Here is a 20,609-nt window from a genome sequence, read left to right on the forward strand (position 1 = left end):
CTCCTTTCTCAGCACCCTATCCCAAGAGTGGGTTACTGGGAGATAAGATGTGGAAAACCCCTGCCATACCCCTGAGAGAGTCCCTCCCACAGAATGCAGTCATTTGTGGTCTGGTCTTATGTTAATCTTTTCACTTTGGCAGGGGAAATATCATTATTACATGTCCTTCTTTAAAAGGAACACAACTTCCCTATCCAGGCCACTTTCAATAGCTGGAGATTCTGGGGGTGGAGACTCAAAAAAGCATGTAGGGAGAGAGTTCCCCCAAAGCCCTCACAGGCGTTTGGGTCGAATGCGGTTGGAGTTCCTTTGCTTCACCCCTTCCCCCCTGACAAGAGGGAAGAGGGGGTGAGGCTGTGGAACCCGGCCAGAGATACATGGCAGTGCCTGCTGCCCCCACCCACCCTGTCTCCACTTTCTCCGATCTGCCGATTGATGCCTGCTCCTTGAAACTTTCTGATCACAAAAACATAGCTCCCAGCACCCACTGTGGCTCAATTCTGGGCATCTGGGAGCAGGGCAGGGCTATGGATCTCTTCTTCTTCATCCCGAAAGTAGGCTGGCTTTCCCTGTGAGCTGGGGGCCTGCTGGGCCTTCAGTGGACAGGAAGCCACCGTGTGGCTGATGCTTTGGCAGAAGTGGCACTTCTTGGGCTGGGGTGGGAGCTTGCATTCCTTTGCGTGATGGTCTAGACCTCCACAGTTGTAGCACCTGGTAAAAAGCAGGATGGCAAAGTTGAGAAAGGAGTGAGAAGAGATCAGAAGCCTTTCTCTGAGGACACTTGGCTCTTCCCTTTTGGAGACCAATTTCTCCACTTCTAAAAGGAAAAATATGACTAGATACCTTTTTTTAAAGAAAATCCTCAACAAGGATATTTTTCCATTGATTTTTAGAGAGATGAAGAGAGAGGGGGAAAGACAGAGAGAAATATTGATGTAAGAGAAACACGTTGATTGGTTGCTTCCTGCACATGCCCAGACCAGGGCCTGGTCCGGGGAGGAGAAGCCTGCAACCGAGGTACATGCCCTTGACCAGAATCGAACCTGGGACCCTTCAGTCTGCAGTCCAACGCTCTATTCACTGAGCCAAACCAGCGAGGGCTGACTAGATATCTTGAAATCCTTTCCAAACCTGTAATTGTCTAAATCAGTGGTTCTCAACCTGTGGGTCGCGACTCCTTTGGGGGTCAAACGACCCTTTCACAGGGGTCAACTAAGACCATTGGAAAAGGCATACATAATTACATATTGCCTTTGTGATTAATCACTATGCTTTAATTATGTTCAATTTGTAACAATGAAAATACATCCTTCATATCAGATATTTACATGACGATTCATAACAGTAACAAAATTACAGTTATGAAGTAGCAATGAAAATAATTTTATGATTGGGGGTCACCACAACATGAGGAAGTGTATTAAAGGGTCACGGCATTAAGAAGGTTGAGAACCACTGCTCTAGATGATCTTCAGACTCATGTCACCTTGAAAATACTGAAATACCAAGAATAGAAACCACAGACCCCAACTAAGCACTGCAATTTGGGCGATAGGTAAGACCCTAACATACCCTTAAAAAAACTAAGGAGTCAGATTATATGATCTGTTCGAGCACAAAGCTAAGATGAACGAGACTAGTCATATGGAGACCTGGTGAAGAAGCAACAAGTACAGATACATCTTCTTGTCCCCACAACTTTCACTTTCATATCAGTCTCCTTTAGTTCTAAAATAATCGTGTGAGGCTAATATCACTATTCCCACTTAGTAATTGAGGCTAGAGCTCACAGAGCAAAATTACTTCTCAAATGCTCTCCTCACATACTGCTCTCTTCTCATCTTCCACATCTATAGCAGGTACCCCAACCATCTAGATAGGCTTCATTTTATTTTATTTTATTTTTAAAAGTAGGTTTTTATTGATTCAGAGAGGAAAGGGAAAGGGAGAGATAAATAGAAACACCCGTAATAAAAGACAATCATGGATCAGCTGCCTCCTGCACGCCCCCACCACTGGGGATTGAGCTCAAAACCCAGGCATATGCCCTAACTGGGTCGCACTGTGATCTCCTGCTTTATGGGTCGATGGCAACCTGGCCCAAGAGATGAGACAAGATCGAGAGAGCTCTCCCCATCCTTAGCATGTCTCTACCAGTCCACACAAGCCACCTTCCAATCCATACCTGTCTCCCTTTGATCTGCGCTTCTGCATGTTCTTCCCTTTTGGCCGCCTCTCACTCCCAATACAGAATACCCCACCAGGGCCAGTGACTCGGATAGATTCCAGGCCCTTGGCGGACTTCTTAAAGGTGAACTCCACCGCCTCACCCTCCTTCAGGCTCCGGAAGCCCTCCATGTGCAGTTTACTCTGCGGAAGGGGAACACGGTAGATTTTAATGTTAGTCTCCATCATTACACACACCCTCAACAGTAATATACATGTAATCCCTATTAATGCAGGAATCAGTGTGATAACACTCCCATTTTATCAGTAAAGAAAGAGAGTCAACACAATTAAGAACAAGAAATCTACATAACATTAACAAAGAACAATTTTTATATAAACAGATGCCATTACATTTTATACGGCTATTCTCATTTTAATTTCTACGTAAAATAGAAGGAAAAAAAATTAAACATAGCATTTAAGGCATCAACAAATATAAAAACCATAAAATAAAGCTTATATGGAAATTTTTAGTATTCTTGCAACCTCTTTCCAAGTTTGAAATTATATCAAATAACTAAAAGTTGAAAGAAAAAGACAGTATGACCCAAACAGATGGATCAGAAGATTATAAGGGAAAGACCACTAGGAGAACCAAGCATAGGTGGGGAAATCAATAGATGAGAAAAACAATTTAATAATACTGTTGAAAACATTAGTTCTCTATTCGGAAATGAAGCCAGAATTCTACCCTTTATATCATATGCATACAGAATACATTCCAGAACTTAAATATCTAAATGCTAAAAAAGGGACCAAAACTATAAAATCAAGACAGATAATTAGACAGATAAAACTACAAAAAGCTACTAAAAACCAGAAAGAAAAAAACCCCACAGAACAGAATATAACTAGGCAATTTGAAGGACAGCATGACAATTTAATTGGTTTGAAAAACACAACACCCTGGCCGGTGTGCTCAGTGGTTAGAATGTCAGTACTGAAGAGTGGTGGGCTTGATTCCTGGTCAAGGTGGTCAAGGTCAACAGCGAGCACCTGGGCTACAGGTTTGATCCCCAGCCCTGGGGCAGGCATGCAGGAGACAACCAAATGATGTTTCTCTTTCTTCCTTCCTTCCTTCCTTCCTTCCTTCCTTCCTTCCTCTCTTTCTGTCTATCTCTCCCTGTCTCCCTTCCCTTTGGCTGCCTCTCACTAAAAATCAATGGAAAAATTATCCTCAGGTGAGGATTAACAAAACAAAACAAAAAATTGGGAAAACAAAAACCCAACCATGCAGCCATTTAAAAGAATGTGGAGTCCCTGTCTTGTTCACTGCTGCATTTTGCACATAAATAATGCCTCACACATTTTTGGATTAATGAACAAGTAGATTTTAATTATTTCACTTGGAAAAATGACCAAATATTTTTAAAGGAAAATTGATTTAGAATATGGAGCAATCCCACTAAGATACTGAATTTAAAAATATTGACACTTGCAAAGAACCTAGCAGCTTTCAAAAAAAAAAAAGAAAGAAAGTGGGAGTTATTCGCACAGCTAGTTGAGTGGCAACACCCGGTGCCAGAAGAACCTAGGGCTCCAGATTTGAAGCTCACAGCCCATTCCACCTTGCCACTTACTGCTTAACAGCAACAGGTTACTGGAGGTGACATCCCTCCCAGACCCTCCCCAGAATGGACTTTATTACACCTTCTTTCATTTACACTGACAAATGTCAACAAGGTGTAATCATCATAGAAAGCAAGGTTCAGAGAAGCAAAAGGAATCACTGTGCACCTTGTCCTGGGGCTGAAGGGAACATGATTAACTATAACGAGCCGTGTTTTATGCTGTTGGTGGTGGGGGTAGACTATTTCAAACTGGGTCTCAGGTGAAACATGCTCTTTAGCCAGATGGGATCCCCAGTTACTCACATTTTTGTTTTAATCTACATGATATTGCTTAAGACGAAACTTCCATTGAAGTAATTTAGAAATACCTATCTGATAAGAGAGGAATTCTTGCTTAAGAGCACAGGTTCAGGCCCCAGACACATCCTGGTTCATGAAACACTGCTTCTACCAATATCTGACAGAGTGACCGTGGTCAACCATTCACCTCTGGGCCTCAGATCCTTGGCATCTGCCAGAAGGCTCTACCGTTGCACAGTGACTACCGTGAATTTGAAGTTAGATTTGACTTGTCTTTTGAGCTGGGACAAGCCAGAGTGAATCAGGAGGTACTGGAGGAGTTGAACCAAGAGCATTCTTGGCCCAGGCATTACCAGCTTCCCTCAGGCTGATACACCCCCAGCTCGGGCTGTGATTCAGCAGATAAGTGATTAAGAACATGTTTGGAGTCTGAGGCCCTGTTTCCTCCTTTCTAACTTACAAAATGGAAGTAAATACTAATTTTATGGTAGTGCTGTGAGGTTCTATGCATGAGAATTATTTAACACATAAATCTCCACTGCGTAGCAATTATTATCAACCTCTTCAAACTGGATCAGGGTAGGGTAACAGTGGGAACCGAGTGTCAAGAGACTGGGAATTTTAACTCTGGGTTTTTATCACTAACTAGCAGTGGAAATCCAGAAAACTATCTCTGAGCTCAATTTACTGAGGACAATTCTCCTTATAGGCTTAAGGAGAGAACATAAATGGGGACTATATGAAATTGACTGGTCCTCTTGGGTCACCCACTCCATCACTGGCGGCTCTAAGGTCTATTTAAGATAGTTAAAAACAACAGCAACAAAAAAAAAAACCCTGCAGGCACCTCACCATAACCGGTCTTGGACTGGAGGTCTCTAGGGGTGGCTCCCTGCCCCCTCTGCCCCTTCCTAAAACACATACTTTGAATTCCTCTCTTATCAGATAGGTAATCAGCATGCAGCCCCACTGAGCCAGCCTCAGAGGGCCTGCATCAGAAAGGAGCCAGAAATTCTTGCCACCACCCCCTCCCCGCCCCCAACCACACACAAAGCAGGGCCTGCCTCTCTCCCCAACCCCTCCAAAAAAAAGAAAAGGCTTGGGGGGAGGGGCAAGGCTGGAGCTCCCCCAATAGAGCCCAGCCCCAGGAAACAAAGAGTTGACACTGGTTGGTTCTGATGGTCAGATTCCTGGAGTTCCAGAGGCTGCAGATTCCACACATCACCCCCACCCCGACCCCCACGAGCCCCACCCACCACATTCATCGTTCCTTCCTTCCTCCTTCATGTAGGGGTTATGGTCACTGTGTGAGAAATGCATGTAGAGATACCTATCTTCCCCAGTCAAGCTTGCTGGGTCTGCCAAAGTCACCACCAGCAGCCATCTTTCCTTCCACCCCACACTTCCAGGGATGGAAATAAACAGGATCTGACTTCCTTCTCTTCCCTCTTCTCCTTTCCCCTCCCATTCAGTGCCTTCAGTCAAATCCTTTACACAGGAACCACAATTAGAGTTACTTATTCAGATAAATTATTTTAAAAGTGATGGGGGAGGCAGATCTCCAATCTTCCTTTCCCAATTTAACGAGGTTCCTGCCAGCTCTAACATAGCCCTCTTTTTGTCACACCATTCCTTTCTTATTTTTATTAATTTTTTAAATTAAAAAAAAAAGGTTTTTTAAAATTGATTTCAGAGAGGGAGGGAGAGATAGAAACATCAATGATGAGAGAGAATCATTGATAGCTGCCTCCTGTGCACCTCACACTGGGGTATCCTGTGGGGCATTGAGCCTGCTAGCCAGGACGTGTCCTTGGACCGGAATCGAAACCAGGACCCTTCAGTCTGAGGCTGACACGCCATCCACTGAGCCAAACCAGCTAGGGCACGACACTCCTTTCTCCCTCAGTGGCAGAGTCAGGATTTCAGGATACTAGCTTTGATCACAGGAATCAAAGCTGGGGTTCCCAGCTTTTCTGTAACACCCACAGCATATTCCAGCTCAAGACTATCTAGGTGCCCAGCACTGCACACACACATTTGTGTAATAAACGAAGTTTGCTACTATCCAAAATTACTAATATTTACTAAGCAGTTTTAAGCACTTTACATGTTGTAGCACATGTAACTCACGCCAAGTCTGAGGTAGGCCTTAGTATGACCCCCACTGAACAGCTGACATCATGAAGGCAGAGGGGTTAAGCACACCTTGCCCAAATTCATAGTGAGGGGCACAGCTGGACTGACTGCAACTAGCCTGACTCTAGACCTAGCGCTATGCACTATAATGCAAGTCACATAGACATGTTAAAACTTTCTAATAGCCCGGTTTAAAAAGTAAAAAGCAGCCCGACCGGTGTGGCTCAGTGGTTGAGCATCGACCAACGAACCAGGAGGTCATGGTTTGATTCCTGGTCAGTGTTTTGGGCTCAATCCCCAGTGGGGGGCATGCAGGAGGGATTTGATCAATGATTCTCTCTCATCCTTAATGTTTCTATCTCTCCTTCTCCCTTCCTCTCTGAAATCAATAAGTAAAAATATGTTATTAAAAAAGTATAAAGCGCCCTGGCTGGTTTGGCTCAGTGGCTAGAGCACCGGCCTACAGACTGAAGGGTCCCAGGCTCGATCCCCAGTACATGGCATGCAGGAGGCAGCCGATCAATGATTCTCATCGTTGATGTTTCTATCTCCCTATCCCTTCCTCTCTGAAATCAATAAAAATATTAAAAATAAATAAATAAGTAAAAAGCAGGCGAAATTTTATGACTCAGTCCTGTGGTGTTCTCAGAATTGGACCTGAGCTTCATTTCTGAAAGTAGAGGGTTTGGTGTGGCTAGAACAAACCAACTGGTTCTCTGTTAGGGAGGATGAGAAAAGATCTGTCCAGAGCGCCCCCCCTGCCACCACACACACACACACACACACACACACAAAACCTACACACACACACACACACACACACACACACTCCTGCTCAGACATAGTAGCCAGGACCACAGCTCCTGCCTGGAGTTCTCCACCAGATGGTGCTGCTCATCAGCCCATTGGTATACAAAGGCAGCCAGAGGGAGACCAGCAGCAGGAAGGAGTTGCCTGTGAACATAAGTGTTCGCCTAGATTTCTCTTCCCAGCAACTTTGGGTGCACATCTCTTCTGTCCGCAGGAAAACGGAGTTTCAAGGAGACTGAACTCAGATGGGGACCTGTCCAGGGTGAGTCCTGATTAGGTGGGGTGCTTACTCCTCACCCTGCCCCCATCCTCCCACTCAGAGCATCGAAGAGAGAATCTTGGAGTTTTAAGCCAATAACCCTGCTCCTGTGCCATTTACAAAAGCCATTAACTTGGATTTCGGATTCCTATCTAAATTACACTAACTCCAAGCTGAGATAATTTAAAATTAGTCTGTATGAATTATGTACTATTCTTTAAAGCTTTGTCTTCCTCCTCCACCACCTTCTTTGACCTCCCAAGACTTAACACATAGTAATTAAGCAATTACCATTCATGCCCGCAGGAAGGAGGGGTTGAGGTTTTCTCTCCACCCCACCCCCAAATTTAACCCAGAAGGATGGGAATTCCAGAAGGACAGCGTTATGCTTTGATTAAGAATGTTCCAGAATCTATCTGCCCTGGAGAAAGTCACTGAAAATGACATACAGGGCAAGTAGTAATGTCACCAAATACAAGTTCTAAATTTGTCATAGTGGAAGCTTTGCTCAGGATGGTGGCTCAGCCTTTACTGGGGACATTGTGTAGTAAGCATGTCTCCTCAGAAAGGACCCAAGTAACCCAGGTACTTCTCTACCAACATCCTTGAAAGTCAAAGTGATTCATTCTTTCTTAATGTTTTACCCTATGAAGATGGAAATAACTAATGAATGACCGCCAACCAGAGAGCAGCCAACAGTGAACATCCCCTCCCCATTTCCAGGCTTTTGCCCCTGAGGAAGACTTCTGCTGACAAGGCCCCCAAACTGTTTGTGTATCAGATTCCTCAGGAGTCCCATGCTTCTTCGCATTCATTCCTTCTGCCTACCAACTGTGAACTAGACAGCTAGGTGGTCCCTCTCTTCGAAGAGCTTACAGGTTAGGCGAGGGGATAAGACAAGTACATCACTGACCTAGATATGAGGTGAGTAATCAGAGGCACCAGAAATGTTATAAACCAGGTGAAAGATCTCTTTACACACATACTACCCCCCTCCCCCAACCCAAACTCAGTTCCTAGGTCAAATTAGGGCTCTTCTTTTGCCTTCAAGTCTTCTAATAGAGCCCTTTAGCCAGAAAGCTACTTCTTAAATATTTGGGCCCTGGCCGGTGTGGCTCAGTTGGTTGGAGCATCATCCCTTACACCAAAAGGTGGTGGGTTCGATCCCCAGTTGGGGGATGTGCAGGAGACAGAATTCCAGATCCAAATACCTAGGGCTGATGAGAAATCGCTGCTTTATTTTTTTAAAGGCTAAGGCTGATTTTGTTTCTCACTCATTCATACCTGGGGGACATAAAGTGAGAGGGAGCATAAGAACAGTAGTAGTTAGGCCAGGGATGGGCAAACTTTTTGATTCGAGGGCCACAATGGGTTCTTAAACTGGACCGGAGGGCCGGAACAAAAGCATGGATGGAGTGTTTGTGTGAACTAATATAAATTCAAAGTAAACATCATTACATTAAAGGGTACGGTCTTTTTTTTCAATAGTTTTATTCATTTCAAACTGGCCGGATCCGGCGGGCAGTAGTTTGCCCACGGCTGGGTTAGGCACTAAATAGGCCCACTTGGAAAGGGAAAAGAAAATGTTAAATTTCTTTTCCCCCTTCCTCTCTCCTTAAAAAAGGGCTCCCAGACCACCTCCCCTGGCAGATCTTTCCTTAGAACAATTATATCCTTCTCACCACCTGCACCCCAACTCCAGGGTGCCCATCAGCAGCAGCCAAAGAAGGGGTGGTTTTCTTCTTAAAGAGAAACGTCTTATCCTTCCTCCACTTTGGGAACACTTTCCTCCCCCAGGACAATATTTAAGGATCATCTTACAACGACTTAATTCCTCTCTACTAGATTTCCAAAAAAAATAATTCAAATTTCTCAAGTGCAGGGACTGAAATCATTAGTTTAACTTACTGCTACGATAGGGTTTGATGATTAATTCAAGCCCAGGCAGTGTGCTATCAAGACCTATCAAGTAAGGCTCAGTCACTGTCCCATGACTGTTGGTCATAAATTCTTGATTCCTTATCCCAGCTCAACTCCCTCCAGATAACTTATTCAACTGTGGAATGTCCTTCCAAAACTCTGAAGTCCAGATCATCTCCTGGCTAACCCATCTGAAACGGATGGTGTGGGCTCTACTCCCCAAACCTGAAGGTTCCTGCTCTATGCCATCTAATATTTCCAGTTGCTTTCGATCCTAAGGTTAAGTGCCTTGACGCATAGATCCATTTGCTCAGGAAAATCTTCCCCAGGCTTTGATTATCACTGTGGGAGTTCAGAACTAGTCACACCAAGATGTGCCTCTGTGGTATGTGGATTGTTTTCAAGAGAGACTTCTGCCCCTACCTGTAGGAACTTGAATTAGGGGCCTTGCCCATAGTAAGAGTTTATCAGAGATGACCTCATTGACCTATCTACAGAGCAGGACAAACTTCTATTTACTAAACATTTGCTCTTATTGTACTGCAATAACTCTTTAAAGCCCCCAGGGCACCGTACCTCATCCCTAGCTCAGAATGTCTTACACACCCATGTTCCCTTTATATTTTTATAATGTGCATGTGGGGTCTCTGACTCTCCTATATGTGGGGGTTCCCAAACATATATATTAAATTCAGTTATTCTCTCTTACTAATCTGTCTAATGTCTACTGGATTAGACCAGCCAAAAGAACCTTGAGGGTAGAGGAAAGTTTCTTGATGGGGTTACATTCCCCTAAACCCCTCCCTATTTAGCAGCCTTAGGAATGAAAGCAAGAAAATGTTGGTTCTGACTCTTCCTCCAAGACTCCCAAAGTTGGGGCAGCTGTCTAGTCCATCTCCAGACCAGGAAGGATTATAATCTCTTTGTGATCCGATAAATGGCAGTGGGGGGGCTGGCACCCTGCTGAGGAGGGCCATTCAAAGCTGGTTCCTGTAATAAAGTGATTTAATAGATCTAAAGAGGCCAATTCCTTTCTTTCTCCCACAATTACTTCCTGTGGTTATCAAACACATATGTAAATGAGACAGGAAAGGTGGCCATGTCACTAACTAGAACTAGTTGTCTAGTGATGTTCAAGCAGTCCAGTGACCCCAAGTCACCAGCATTAACTGGCCAGTCCCCATCTCCTTGCATCCTCTATCTCCCTTGTTGCCCTCACTCTACACCCTCGATGAGGACTTCCAACCAGTCCATCCAGCATCTCCCTTCTCCACCCCTCCCCCTCCAGAATACCATCCCTCAGGCTCCAACCCTTAATCCTCACATCCTCCTTTCCCCTCCCCCATGGCTCCTAAAGCCAACCTTCCCCAAGTAACCCCTCCCTGCCCGGCCTCAGTGCCAACCTACTTGGCCTGGGGTTAGCAAATTTCTTTTTCTCAGGCCCAACCCTAAACCTCCAAAACTGAAAGGAACACAGGCAGCAACTTCCTCTCCATGTAATGGGGAGCTGGTGCCCCAGGACCACCGGAAGGTATTTAGGAAGAGGTGAGAGGGAGGCCAGGAAGGAGGAATCCTAAAGTCCCTGGCAACTTGTTTGAGGCTGGCAATGTTCGGACAGCATGAATGGCTGTCTGGGGCCATAAATGACAAGCTGAGAATAGGTCCAGAGGCTGGCCTCCCTCCACCCCATGCCCTGCGACCCTGAATTTCACCCCCACCCTGCTGCTTTGCTTTAACAGAGAACTTGGGGTTGCGACCTAACTCCCTCCCAGCCTGGCTCAGGAATCTAAGGCCTGGGCTCCTTAAGCTTCCCTTTCTGGTAGGAACTGGACAGCAAAAAGCCCGCTTGGTGAACTGTGGCCGAGACTGGTCGTTTGGACAAGCTTTCAAGCCCCCAGATAGACCCTTTAAGGATCTGACAAACCCACCTAGGCCGCAGGGATTGAGTTTTAGGAGATCGGACGGACTTCGTAGCTTTACCCCCCGTTGGATCCCAGAGAGGTTTCCCTCCCTCTCCCCGCGGGGAGCTCCACTCAGAAGTTAGTGAAAAGCGCTGGGCGCTGAGGGCCCCGCTATAGCCGGGCATGTGCTTCCTTGGCCGGCCTGCTCGCCCTCCCCCCACCCGCAAGCACAATACAACCTTAGTTTCTGCCACATGGGGTCACCTCCTTGCCCCTGCCTCCTTCCCAGGGGAAAGAGGTAACAAACACGTGGTGAGCCAGAAGGGTTCCCGGAAGGGGGTGGGAGGTGCTGATAATGGCCCGGCCGCTCGCTCTCGTCCTGTAGGAGTTACCAGGAGTCAGGTCCGGGGCTCTACCGCACAGATGGGGACGCACAATGAGGGCCCTGGAGCTCCCTCAGTCCAGTGGCCCCGCGTGGCCGCCCACCCCTGAATATGCGCGCCCACATCCCCTTCCCGCTAAAGTTACCAGAACCGGTCTCACCTGGTGCACAAAGACATCCACGGGTGGGTCGAGCGCGACCCCCGCGCGGGCGGTCATGGACAGGAAGCCGAACCCCATGCGCACGTTGAACCACTTACAGATGCCGGCTCCGTGCAGCAGCTGCGGCTCCTCCGCCGCCCCGGCAGCGTCCTCCCGCGCCTCCTCTGGCGCCTTGGCGCAGCCACCTGGAAACGGGGAGGGCGCTCAGCTGGGGGGCCACGGGGTTGGAGGACCCTCTCAGACTCCCGGCTGGGACCCCGGACGGTCCAGCCCGTGGGTGCACACCCCGGAGGCTGCAGCTACCAAGCAGCCGGCGGTTAAAGACCTGGCCCGGCTGCCTCCCGCGCTCCCCAACCTTGCACGGAGGCCAGCGGTGCCCCGAAAGTTTTGCTCCTTTTCCCACAACACGTTGCCCGGGACAGACCGCCGGACAGGCCCCTCCTCTCCTCTCCCGCTGCCCCCACAGCCTCTGTGTGCACGCCTCGGGGACACCAGCGTTCTTTGCTCCAGGGATGGCCCCCTGGAGCAGGAGGCCGCACAGACTTGGTCCTTCGGCCAGCCCGGAGGACACTTTCCCACTTCCCTTTTAAGTGGTTTCTGGGCGCCCCAGCAGCCTAGGGTGACCCCAGTAAGTACCAAGCTCGAACCTGCAAACTGCTGGTTTGACACGGAGCCCATGGTAGTCGGCTAGGCCCGCGGCCCGGGCCCCAGGTCGGGCGGCTGCTGGCCCCAGAGAAGTCCGGAGGCAAAGGGGTGGCTCTGAGAAGAGGCTGCTACATCTTCCCCAGCACAATAGCGGTGGGAGGGCCCACGGCTTTTCAAAGGCTCCCAAATTCTAAAAGACAATGACCCAACCCCCCGCGGGCAGCCCCCTCCCCTCTCCTCCCTCGTCTTTCCCCTCCCTCTCCCTCCGACTCCAGCTCCTGCCCTCCCCCACTCTGCGTCCTCTGACACCTCTGGGGTGTCCCTTCTCAGAACCTGGAGGTTTGACACCCCCTCGCCACACACATCTGGAAATAGGGGCCGTCAGCCCTACGAGTATTGAGTACTCGGAATTTGAAATCCTTCACTTTAAGGACTCATTGGGGTGGGGGGTCCCCAAAGCAGCATACAGGTGAGGGTACTGTGTGTGTGTGCCTGTGTGTGTATGTCTGTGGGGGGGGTAGTTTTAAAACCATGTGACTGCTCCCACACACACTCACACACCACCCCCACCCCCCGCGCAGATAATTATACATTCCAGAGAGTTGGGGGAGGGAGGTGTGAGCCTGGCAGCGCTGGCCAATCAGAGACACAAACCACCTGTCAAGGGAGAAATGGATGAATTAGATAGACCTGGAGTTCACGATACCAGGAAGCCTGGGATGGGGAAGCCGGGCGGGCAGGGGGGGCGGGGCGTGGGGGGAAGCGGGGGAGGCTGGAGACCCCGAAGGACTGATCTCCAGTCCAGACCAAGGCGCTGCCTCTCCAAGTCTGTTCGTCTCTGAGTGTCTCTGCTTCCCTGAGTTACCGACTGAGTTTTTCTGAGTGTCTCAGAGCGCTCCTAATTGATTCTGTGTAAAGAATCCTTGCTTCTTTCTTTCCAAATCTGTGTCTAAAGTTGACCCCACGTGGAGCTTTCTGACAGAGCAGGAGGAACCCAAAGAGGCTTGAAGCGCGTTCCTCTCTCCACCAGCGGCCCGCGTGCTCCCCCCATCCCCATCTCCCTAGCAGTTGCCGGGAGAGGAACTAGGTGGGGACGTGGGTCCAGGCATTTCCTCCAGCCTCCGGACACTCAGGCTCCCAGACCATCCACGTTTCAGTCCCACCCTAAAGCGTGCTCCCTCCCCACCGTGGGGTTGGTGGGAAAACTCGAGTTGGGGCTCTCCTGGTTTTAAGAAGCAGCCTCCCCTTGTAGGAGATAAAGCGGCTTGGCCATGGGGGTGGCTATTGCCCTGGTCGGAGATGGACAATGGCCCGGGGCTCAGTGCACGGCCCTGGCCCTGCCCCTTCACTTCCGGTGCTCAGTTCAAACTGGACAATGCCAGCTCCGGCCAGTTCCCCTCCCCCACTGCTGCAACCCATTTAAAGGGACAGAGCCTGCTTTCGGGGGCTTCCGCTTGCTCTGAATTCAATTTTCTCCACCAAGTGTGCAAACACTCAACTGCTTTTCACCCTGCGCCCTTGTGCTCGCGCGCACGAATGCATTTGGGAAAGAGAAAGGAGATGAATGGTGGTAGGGAAGAGGTAGGTGTGGCGAGGAGAGCAAGGGACCGTGGACAGATTATTTCTCTTTCCTACATGGGGTGCTGCCCAAGAGATAAAACTCGAGTGTAAGAGATGGGGGAAGGATTGGGTGATAAAAACAACAACGGTGGCCCTTTGTTATTCAGCCTAAAAAATACAGACCATTAACCCCCCGCTCTCAGCTGAGAATCCTAATTGAGATCTTGCAAGAGTTTTCTGAGAACATCAGCCAAAGTCTTTTTTATTTACTTACACCTCCCCACATAACAGTCTTGTCTCCTCCGGTTACTAGCGCCCTTAAAAAATATGTTCACTCCCTGTACCTCTGTTCCTAATATTCAGGAGTGATTGAGGTCGGGTAACTGAAGAGTGCTGAAGAAAAGAGACTCTGAGAGTAGGGAGTTTCGTGTTCTGGTTTCCCTTGATCCGCTCTCACGTGAGATGCGTTCTCCCGGCAGTCGCCACTAGTTTCTCTGTCCAGGGTCCTGAAGACCCCGGGAGCGCTGTCCACGGTGCTGAATTAAGCCTCGCTCTGCTGGCTTCCAGCTTTGAGAATGCCTTCTTGAGTCTCCACCTCCAAGTCCTTCCCAGAAAACCTGATTCTTCTCATCCTCCACACCCCCCCCCCCCAGCGCTGAGCCAAATCGGCTAGGGTGTAGTTTTCCTTTTTAAATCCCCTCATTTTTATTGAGTACATTGCTGACCGTTACCTATCGTACACCAACCCAAGTAAGAGAGGTATGTGTCTGTCATTTTATTTTAATTTTTATCCAATCCCAGAGGTTTCCACTCCCCCCCCCCCCCCCCCAGCCCCGTGACTCTGATAGACTTGAGACGAATGAAGGGTTTCTCCTGAATGCTAAAGAGGACATTTCCATCAATACATGATCCCATAAGGGCAGTACAGGTATCTCAAACTCCCCTCAAAAAAATGGGTATACCTTTGAACATGGCCATGAGGGTGAGGAAAGAGGCGATATTTTCTCATTCAAAGTAAACCAGAGCATAAAAAACGAATCCTGTTTTCAAGTTATTTCCCTAACTATTAGCACTTTTCATAGGAGCGCAGGCATTGAAGTCACGTTGCCCATGTTAGTGATCAGCTTTACTACTTACAGCTCTGTGACATGGAGTAACTTCTTTGACTTCTATATGCCTCCATTTACTCCTCTGTCCAATGGGGATAATAAAATATTTTACTCTCAGAATTATTATAAGGATAAAGATAGATTGTGTAGCCCAGCTGGTGTGGATCAGTGGTTGAGCATCAACCCAGGAACCAAGAGGTCACCGGTTAATTCCAGATCAGGGCATATGCCTAGGTTTTGGGCTCAACCCCTGGTAGGAGGCACGTAGGAGGCAGCCGATCTCTATCCCTCTCCTTTCCTCTCTCTTTAAAAATCAATTTTTTTAAAAAAATAGATCTTGTAGATAAAGCTTTTAAAATAGTGCTTAACATATAGTTACATCTTTTAAAATATTTTTTATTGATTTTACAGAGGGAGGGAAGGAGAGATAGAAACATCAATGACAAGAGAGAACCATTGATCAGCTGCCTCCCGCAAGTCTCACACCCAGGACCAAACCTGAAACCCCCTGATTCATTGGTTGATGCTCAACCACTGAGCCATGCCGACCAAGCTAATTACATCTTAATAATGTAAATAATTACTATTATTATAGCTGTTGTGCACATACTTGTCTCTATGATCTAGGACCTGCTGGATCATTTGTTCCCTGAGGACTGGGACCATGCATGTGTTATGTCTTTCTGCATCATCTCCCACATATTTACTGGTACCTAGTACAGTGCCTGGCCCACAGAAGGTACCCAAGAAGTGTTTCCTGAATAGGCTTTAATTGAAATAATAAACATTATTACAATAGTCATAATACTTATTTTTTTCTTAGGCTGCTTCTCATGAGTCTGAACAATACAAAAACAGCAGGGGGTCAGGACCTGATAAATTGCATATGTAGAGGCAGAGAATTCTTTAGGAAAGAAGACATGGTTCCCAACACAATTGATTCTTTATCCCCAATGGATTGTTTCCATGTGGGAGATGAGAACTCCTGACCAAACCTTCTGCCTCTCTTGGGTCCCTGTCTCAGTGAAAACTTGTTAGAAACCCACTGTTATCCAGCCATTGTGTGATCTCACAAGTTTGGTGGAGGAATCAGATAAATAATATGTGTTAAGTAGCATAATGTCAAAAATTTACCCCCAAATAAGTAAAGAAGAAACATTCTCTGCCTTCCAAGAAGTTACAGTTTATTTAAGAAGACAAGACCTGATATAGTTAAGCATTGCAAGTTCTTGTGTATTTTTTTCTAGGTAATATCTAGGTAAGGGGGGGAGGGGACACTTTTTAGACAAGAAAAGGTGTCTAATATCAACACAAAGAATATCTCCTCTTGCCGAAACCGGTTTGGCTCAGTGGATAGAGCGTCAGCCTGCGGACTGAAAGGTCCCAGGTTCGATTCCGGTCAAGGGCATGTACCTGGGTTGCGGGCACATCCCCAGTGGGGGGTGTGCAGGAGGCAGCTGGTCGATGTTTCTCTCTCATCGATGTTTCTAGCTCTCTATCTCTCTCCCTTTCTCTGTAAAAAATCAATAAAATATATTTTTTTTTAAAAAAAGAATATCTCCTCTTAAAGTACTTGGCCAAGTTCCTCTTGTGTAGGTTTATATCTTCATAAAAGAAAGAGATGAAAGAGGTCTTAGTAATAATAATTACTCACTCAACTCATTGAGCACTTTCTCTGTGGCAGACAATGTTCTAAACGTTGGGAATACATCAAAAAACAATACAGCCAGAGGACGGGGCGGGGGGGGGGTAGGGGCAGAGGGTGGGGTGGGAACTGGGTGGAGGGGAACTATGGGGGGAAAAAAGAGGAACAACTGTAATAATCTGAACAATAAAGATTTAATTTTAAAAGAACAATACAGCCCAGATGGTGTGGCTCAGTGGTTGAGCGTCAACCCATGAATCAACAGATCACTGGTTTGATTCCCAGTCAGGGCACATGTCCGGGCTACGGGCTTGATCCCCAATAGGGAGTGAGTGAAAGACAGCCAATTGATGGTGTTTTTCTCTCATGGATGTTTCTATCTCTCTACCCCTTTTCCTTCCTCTCTCTCTCTAAAAAAAAAAAAAAAAAAAAAATCTTTAAAAAAACATTTTAAAAAACACAAACAAAAATCAAAAACATTTTAAAAAATACAAACAAAAATTCCACCTTTGTGAAGTTTATGTTCTGATAAGTAATAATAATAGCAACTATTTATCAAGAATACAGGCACTTTTCTGATCACATTCAAGGCTGTCAATAACTCTGAGTGATAGTTATTAATATTCTCACCTTACAGGAGAGGAATCAGAAGCTTAATGAATCAATGTAGTTTTCCTAGTATAGTTCAGCTAATACATGGCAGAGGCAGATTTGAACACACATGTGCTGACATTGTTTCCACAGTTCAGCTATGTTGTTAATATTACTGGCGCTGTCCCTGTTTTACCAATGAGGAACAAATGTGTGCAAGCAAAAAGACTATAGAGGGAGACCATTTATTCAATATGGTTAGTAAAGCTTTTGATTCCTCTTCCCTGGGCCAAAGATTTAGTCTGCCATTTCTATTGATCACCTTCTCAAAAACTCCTTGGCTTTTTAAATCAAAGAGCTGCCTCTAGCTGGTTTTCTCAGTGGTTAGAGCGCTGGCCTGTGGACTGAAGGCTCTCGGGTTCAATTCTGATCAAGGTCATATACCTTGGTTGAAGGCTCGATCCCTGGTTGTGTGGGAGGCAACCAGTGGATGTGTCTGTCTTTCTTGCATCGATGTTTCTCTCTCTCTGTCTCTCACCCTTCCTTCCATTCTCTCTCTCTCTCAAAACAAACAAACAAAAAAACACAATAGAAAATATATCCGAATGTGAGGATTAAATAAATAATTAAATTCATACATGCATATATTAATTACTTACTTAATTAATTAATCAATTAATTAATTAAAGAGCTGGTCAGAGCCATAGCAGGTGCTCCTGGGAGCAATCATCCACACCCAGCTCACATTTATGAAGTGTTTTGAGAACTCTGTGGTGGGGTCCAGAGTGGTTATTTGGAGTTAAAACCCTAACCATCTGCTCACATAAATGATGGTGTGTATTTAAGAAAACTATTGCCCACAATGTGTCCCTCAGAATACTAGTTCCATGGGATGATTAATACATCTCACCATTTTTTAAATAGTTTCTATAGAGAAATAATTTGGGAAATGGTGAGTTAACTAAGTTTTCTCTGCAGGACTTTTGAAAGTCTTTAGTATGGTAATATGCTCTGATTCATCAGGAAGGGAATCCAATGTATGTAGTGTTTCCATTCATTCATTTGTTCATTCATTCAGTTACCTAACAAATATTCATTGAGCATCTTATGTGTTCAGGTGTCACTGTTTGAAGCACTAGGGATACATCAGTGAATAAAACATATGAAATCCCTGCCCTCATAGAGCTTACATTCTAGAGAAGAGAAACAGAGAATAAACAAATAAGTAAAATGTATAGTATAAAATGTATAGCCTGTTAATTTGTGCTATGATCTCAAGAAAGGCACCCGGTTTTACCCTTTGAGGGCAAAATGACAGAATTGGATTAGTTGTTAGACAGAGGTTTCTTCCACTTCTGACATTCTAAAGCCATAATGTGTGTGTGTGTGTGTGTGTGTGTGTGTGTGTGTGTGTGAAAGAGAGGGAGGGGAAGAGAGACCCCTTTACTAATTACACTGAGAAACAATCAGGTTTTGCCCCATGCTGTCATCTTCATCCCTTTCTAAGGACTAGGGCTTCCTACATCAAGCAGAATGTGTACCTCTCCCTTCTTAGGCCTGTTAAATTGTCAGAAGGAGGATGAGCCAAGGGAGTCCCCTTCCTTCTTTCAGTCATGCTCCCCATGCGGGCCTTGCTTCACAGAGCAAGATGCTGGGCACTTGCTTTCACCAATAATGGCTTCATTACATTGAAAGGAGAAGAGAGTGACCTCAGTGAAATAGACTTCCTGACCCCAGCTAACCTCTGACCCTCACCCTGACAGCCTCTAAATCTTTTCCTTCTGACACATCCCCCACAAGGTACAGGCAAGAGGAGGAAATGATGAGCCTGCGATTGCACACTGTCCAGTGACTGTGACTCTCCAGGTGTCCTCTTGCAGGGAAACTCGTCAGGTCCAACCATAATTTCCCTCATGGCTGCTGATCTTTTCAGTGATCCACACTGTGACTCTACTCAGGCCCGTGGGTCACAACTCATCCAGCTGTCACTCACCTGGTGTCCATTTGTGTGTGTCCAGTGATTGTCATGTACCATGGAGGCAGGAGGCAGGGTGTCTAACCCAATGCTGTCATTTCCCAAATGCTGTTTTAGGCTAGTGCTTTAACCTCCTCTTCCCTGACTGGGCGCTTACTGTTTATTACAAACCAAGCATGCGCTAAGTGCTTTGTGTGTGTTGTCCTCAACTGTCCTGGAGAGGAAACTGGGAGTCGTGGAGTTAACTGATTTGTCTTGACTCACAAATCACAAAGGGTGTGTGGCAGTCTAGCTCACTCCAATATTCTTCTTCTTTATTTATTTTTTTACAGTTAAAGTAATTAATGCATGTGGTTTAAAAAAATCAATCCGTATTGAAAGAATTATAATGAAAAACAATAGTCTCCTGCCACACCACCCCCTTCACTCCCATGAGGCAAATACTGTTTGAGTCATTTCTTCTGGAATATATTTCCATATCACACACAAAAAGGCATGTACCTATGTTCCTTGATTTATCCATTTTAGATATCTATTGATTTCCTGTTATGGTAGATGAGGACTTATCTCTCTTACAGGGCCACCTCCCCTCACCCCTTCCTCCCGGTACAGTTAAATCACCATTTTCAGCTAAGCTGGTAACCAATGTTTACACTGTCATGATTTGGAAATGTTCACTGCATTGCCAAGTAGTATCCTAGGAAAAAATTTCTCTTCTTACACTTTTTCTTTTCCTGCCTTTCTCTCTTTCCTGAAATTTTTGTCATTGAAATACCCTGTTATTTTCAAGGGCTTTATCATATTATGGGTTCCACTAAGCCCTCTTTTCCCCCAGAGCCTCTTTCCTGAGGCCCTCCCTCCTGGGTACCCTCTGGGCTGGCTACCCAGCCATCACTCTGGGGCTTCCTCTCTCTACAGTGGTTAGAGTCAGTTTCCTGGATCCCATTCAACCTCTTTAAAAAAACAAAACAAAACACTTTTTTTATTTATTTTTTACAGAGAGGAAGGGAGAGGGATAGAGAGTTAGAAACATTGATGAGAAACATTGATCAGCTGCCTCTTGCGCACCCCCGACCAGGGATGTGCCCGCAACCGAGGTACATGTCTTGACCAGAATCGAACCCGGGACCCTTCAGTCTGCAGGCCGATGCTCTATCCACTGAGCCAAACCGGTCAGCCCATTCAACCTCTTTTGTGGTTCACCTTTGAGGAGCACATCCTAAAAAAAGTGCATGGGAGGGAAACTTTCTGGATCTTATAAATCTGAACATGGTTTCTTGTTTGTTTGTTTATTTTTACCCTTACTCTTTTGATGGTTTCTGAAAAATCAGACAGAGGCCGAAAACCAGGACTACAGGCTTTATTAGAGGAGAAGCTCCTGCCAGGCTGTCTCGCAAGGGGAGGACAGCAGCCTG

The 20,609-nt window shown here is 46.3% G+C and overlaps 1 protein-coding gene across 1 annotated transcript; it reads right to left on the reverse strand.

The window, feature by feature from the left end:
- Positions 1–494: 494 nt before the first annotated feature.
- Positions 495–12,347, reverse strand: LIN28A (lin-28 homolog A (C. elegans)). The gene is made up of 4 exons (XM_006777502.1): positions 12,317–12,347; positions 11,670–11,854; positions 2,186–2,370; positions 495–711 (listed from the first exon to the last, which is right to left on the reverse strand). Exons 1-4 carry the CDS (start codon positions 12,345–12,347, stop codon positions 495–497), a joined length of 618 nt encoding a protein of 205 aa, XP_006777565.1.
- Positions 12,348–20,609: the final 8,262 nt, after the last annotated feature.

Source organism: Myotis davidii, unplaced genomic scaffold (assembly GCF_000327345.1).
Source record: "Myotis davidii unplaced genomic scaffold, ASM32734v1 scaffold149, whole genome shotgun sequence".
Taxonomy (NCBI): domain Eukaryota; kingdom Metazoa; phylum Chordata; class Mammalia; order Chiroptera; family Vespertilionidae; genus Myotis; species Myotis davidii.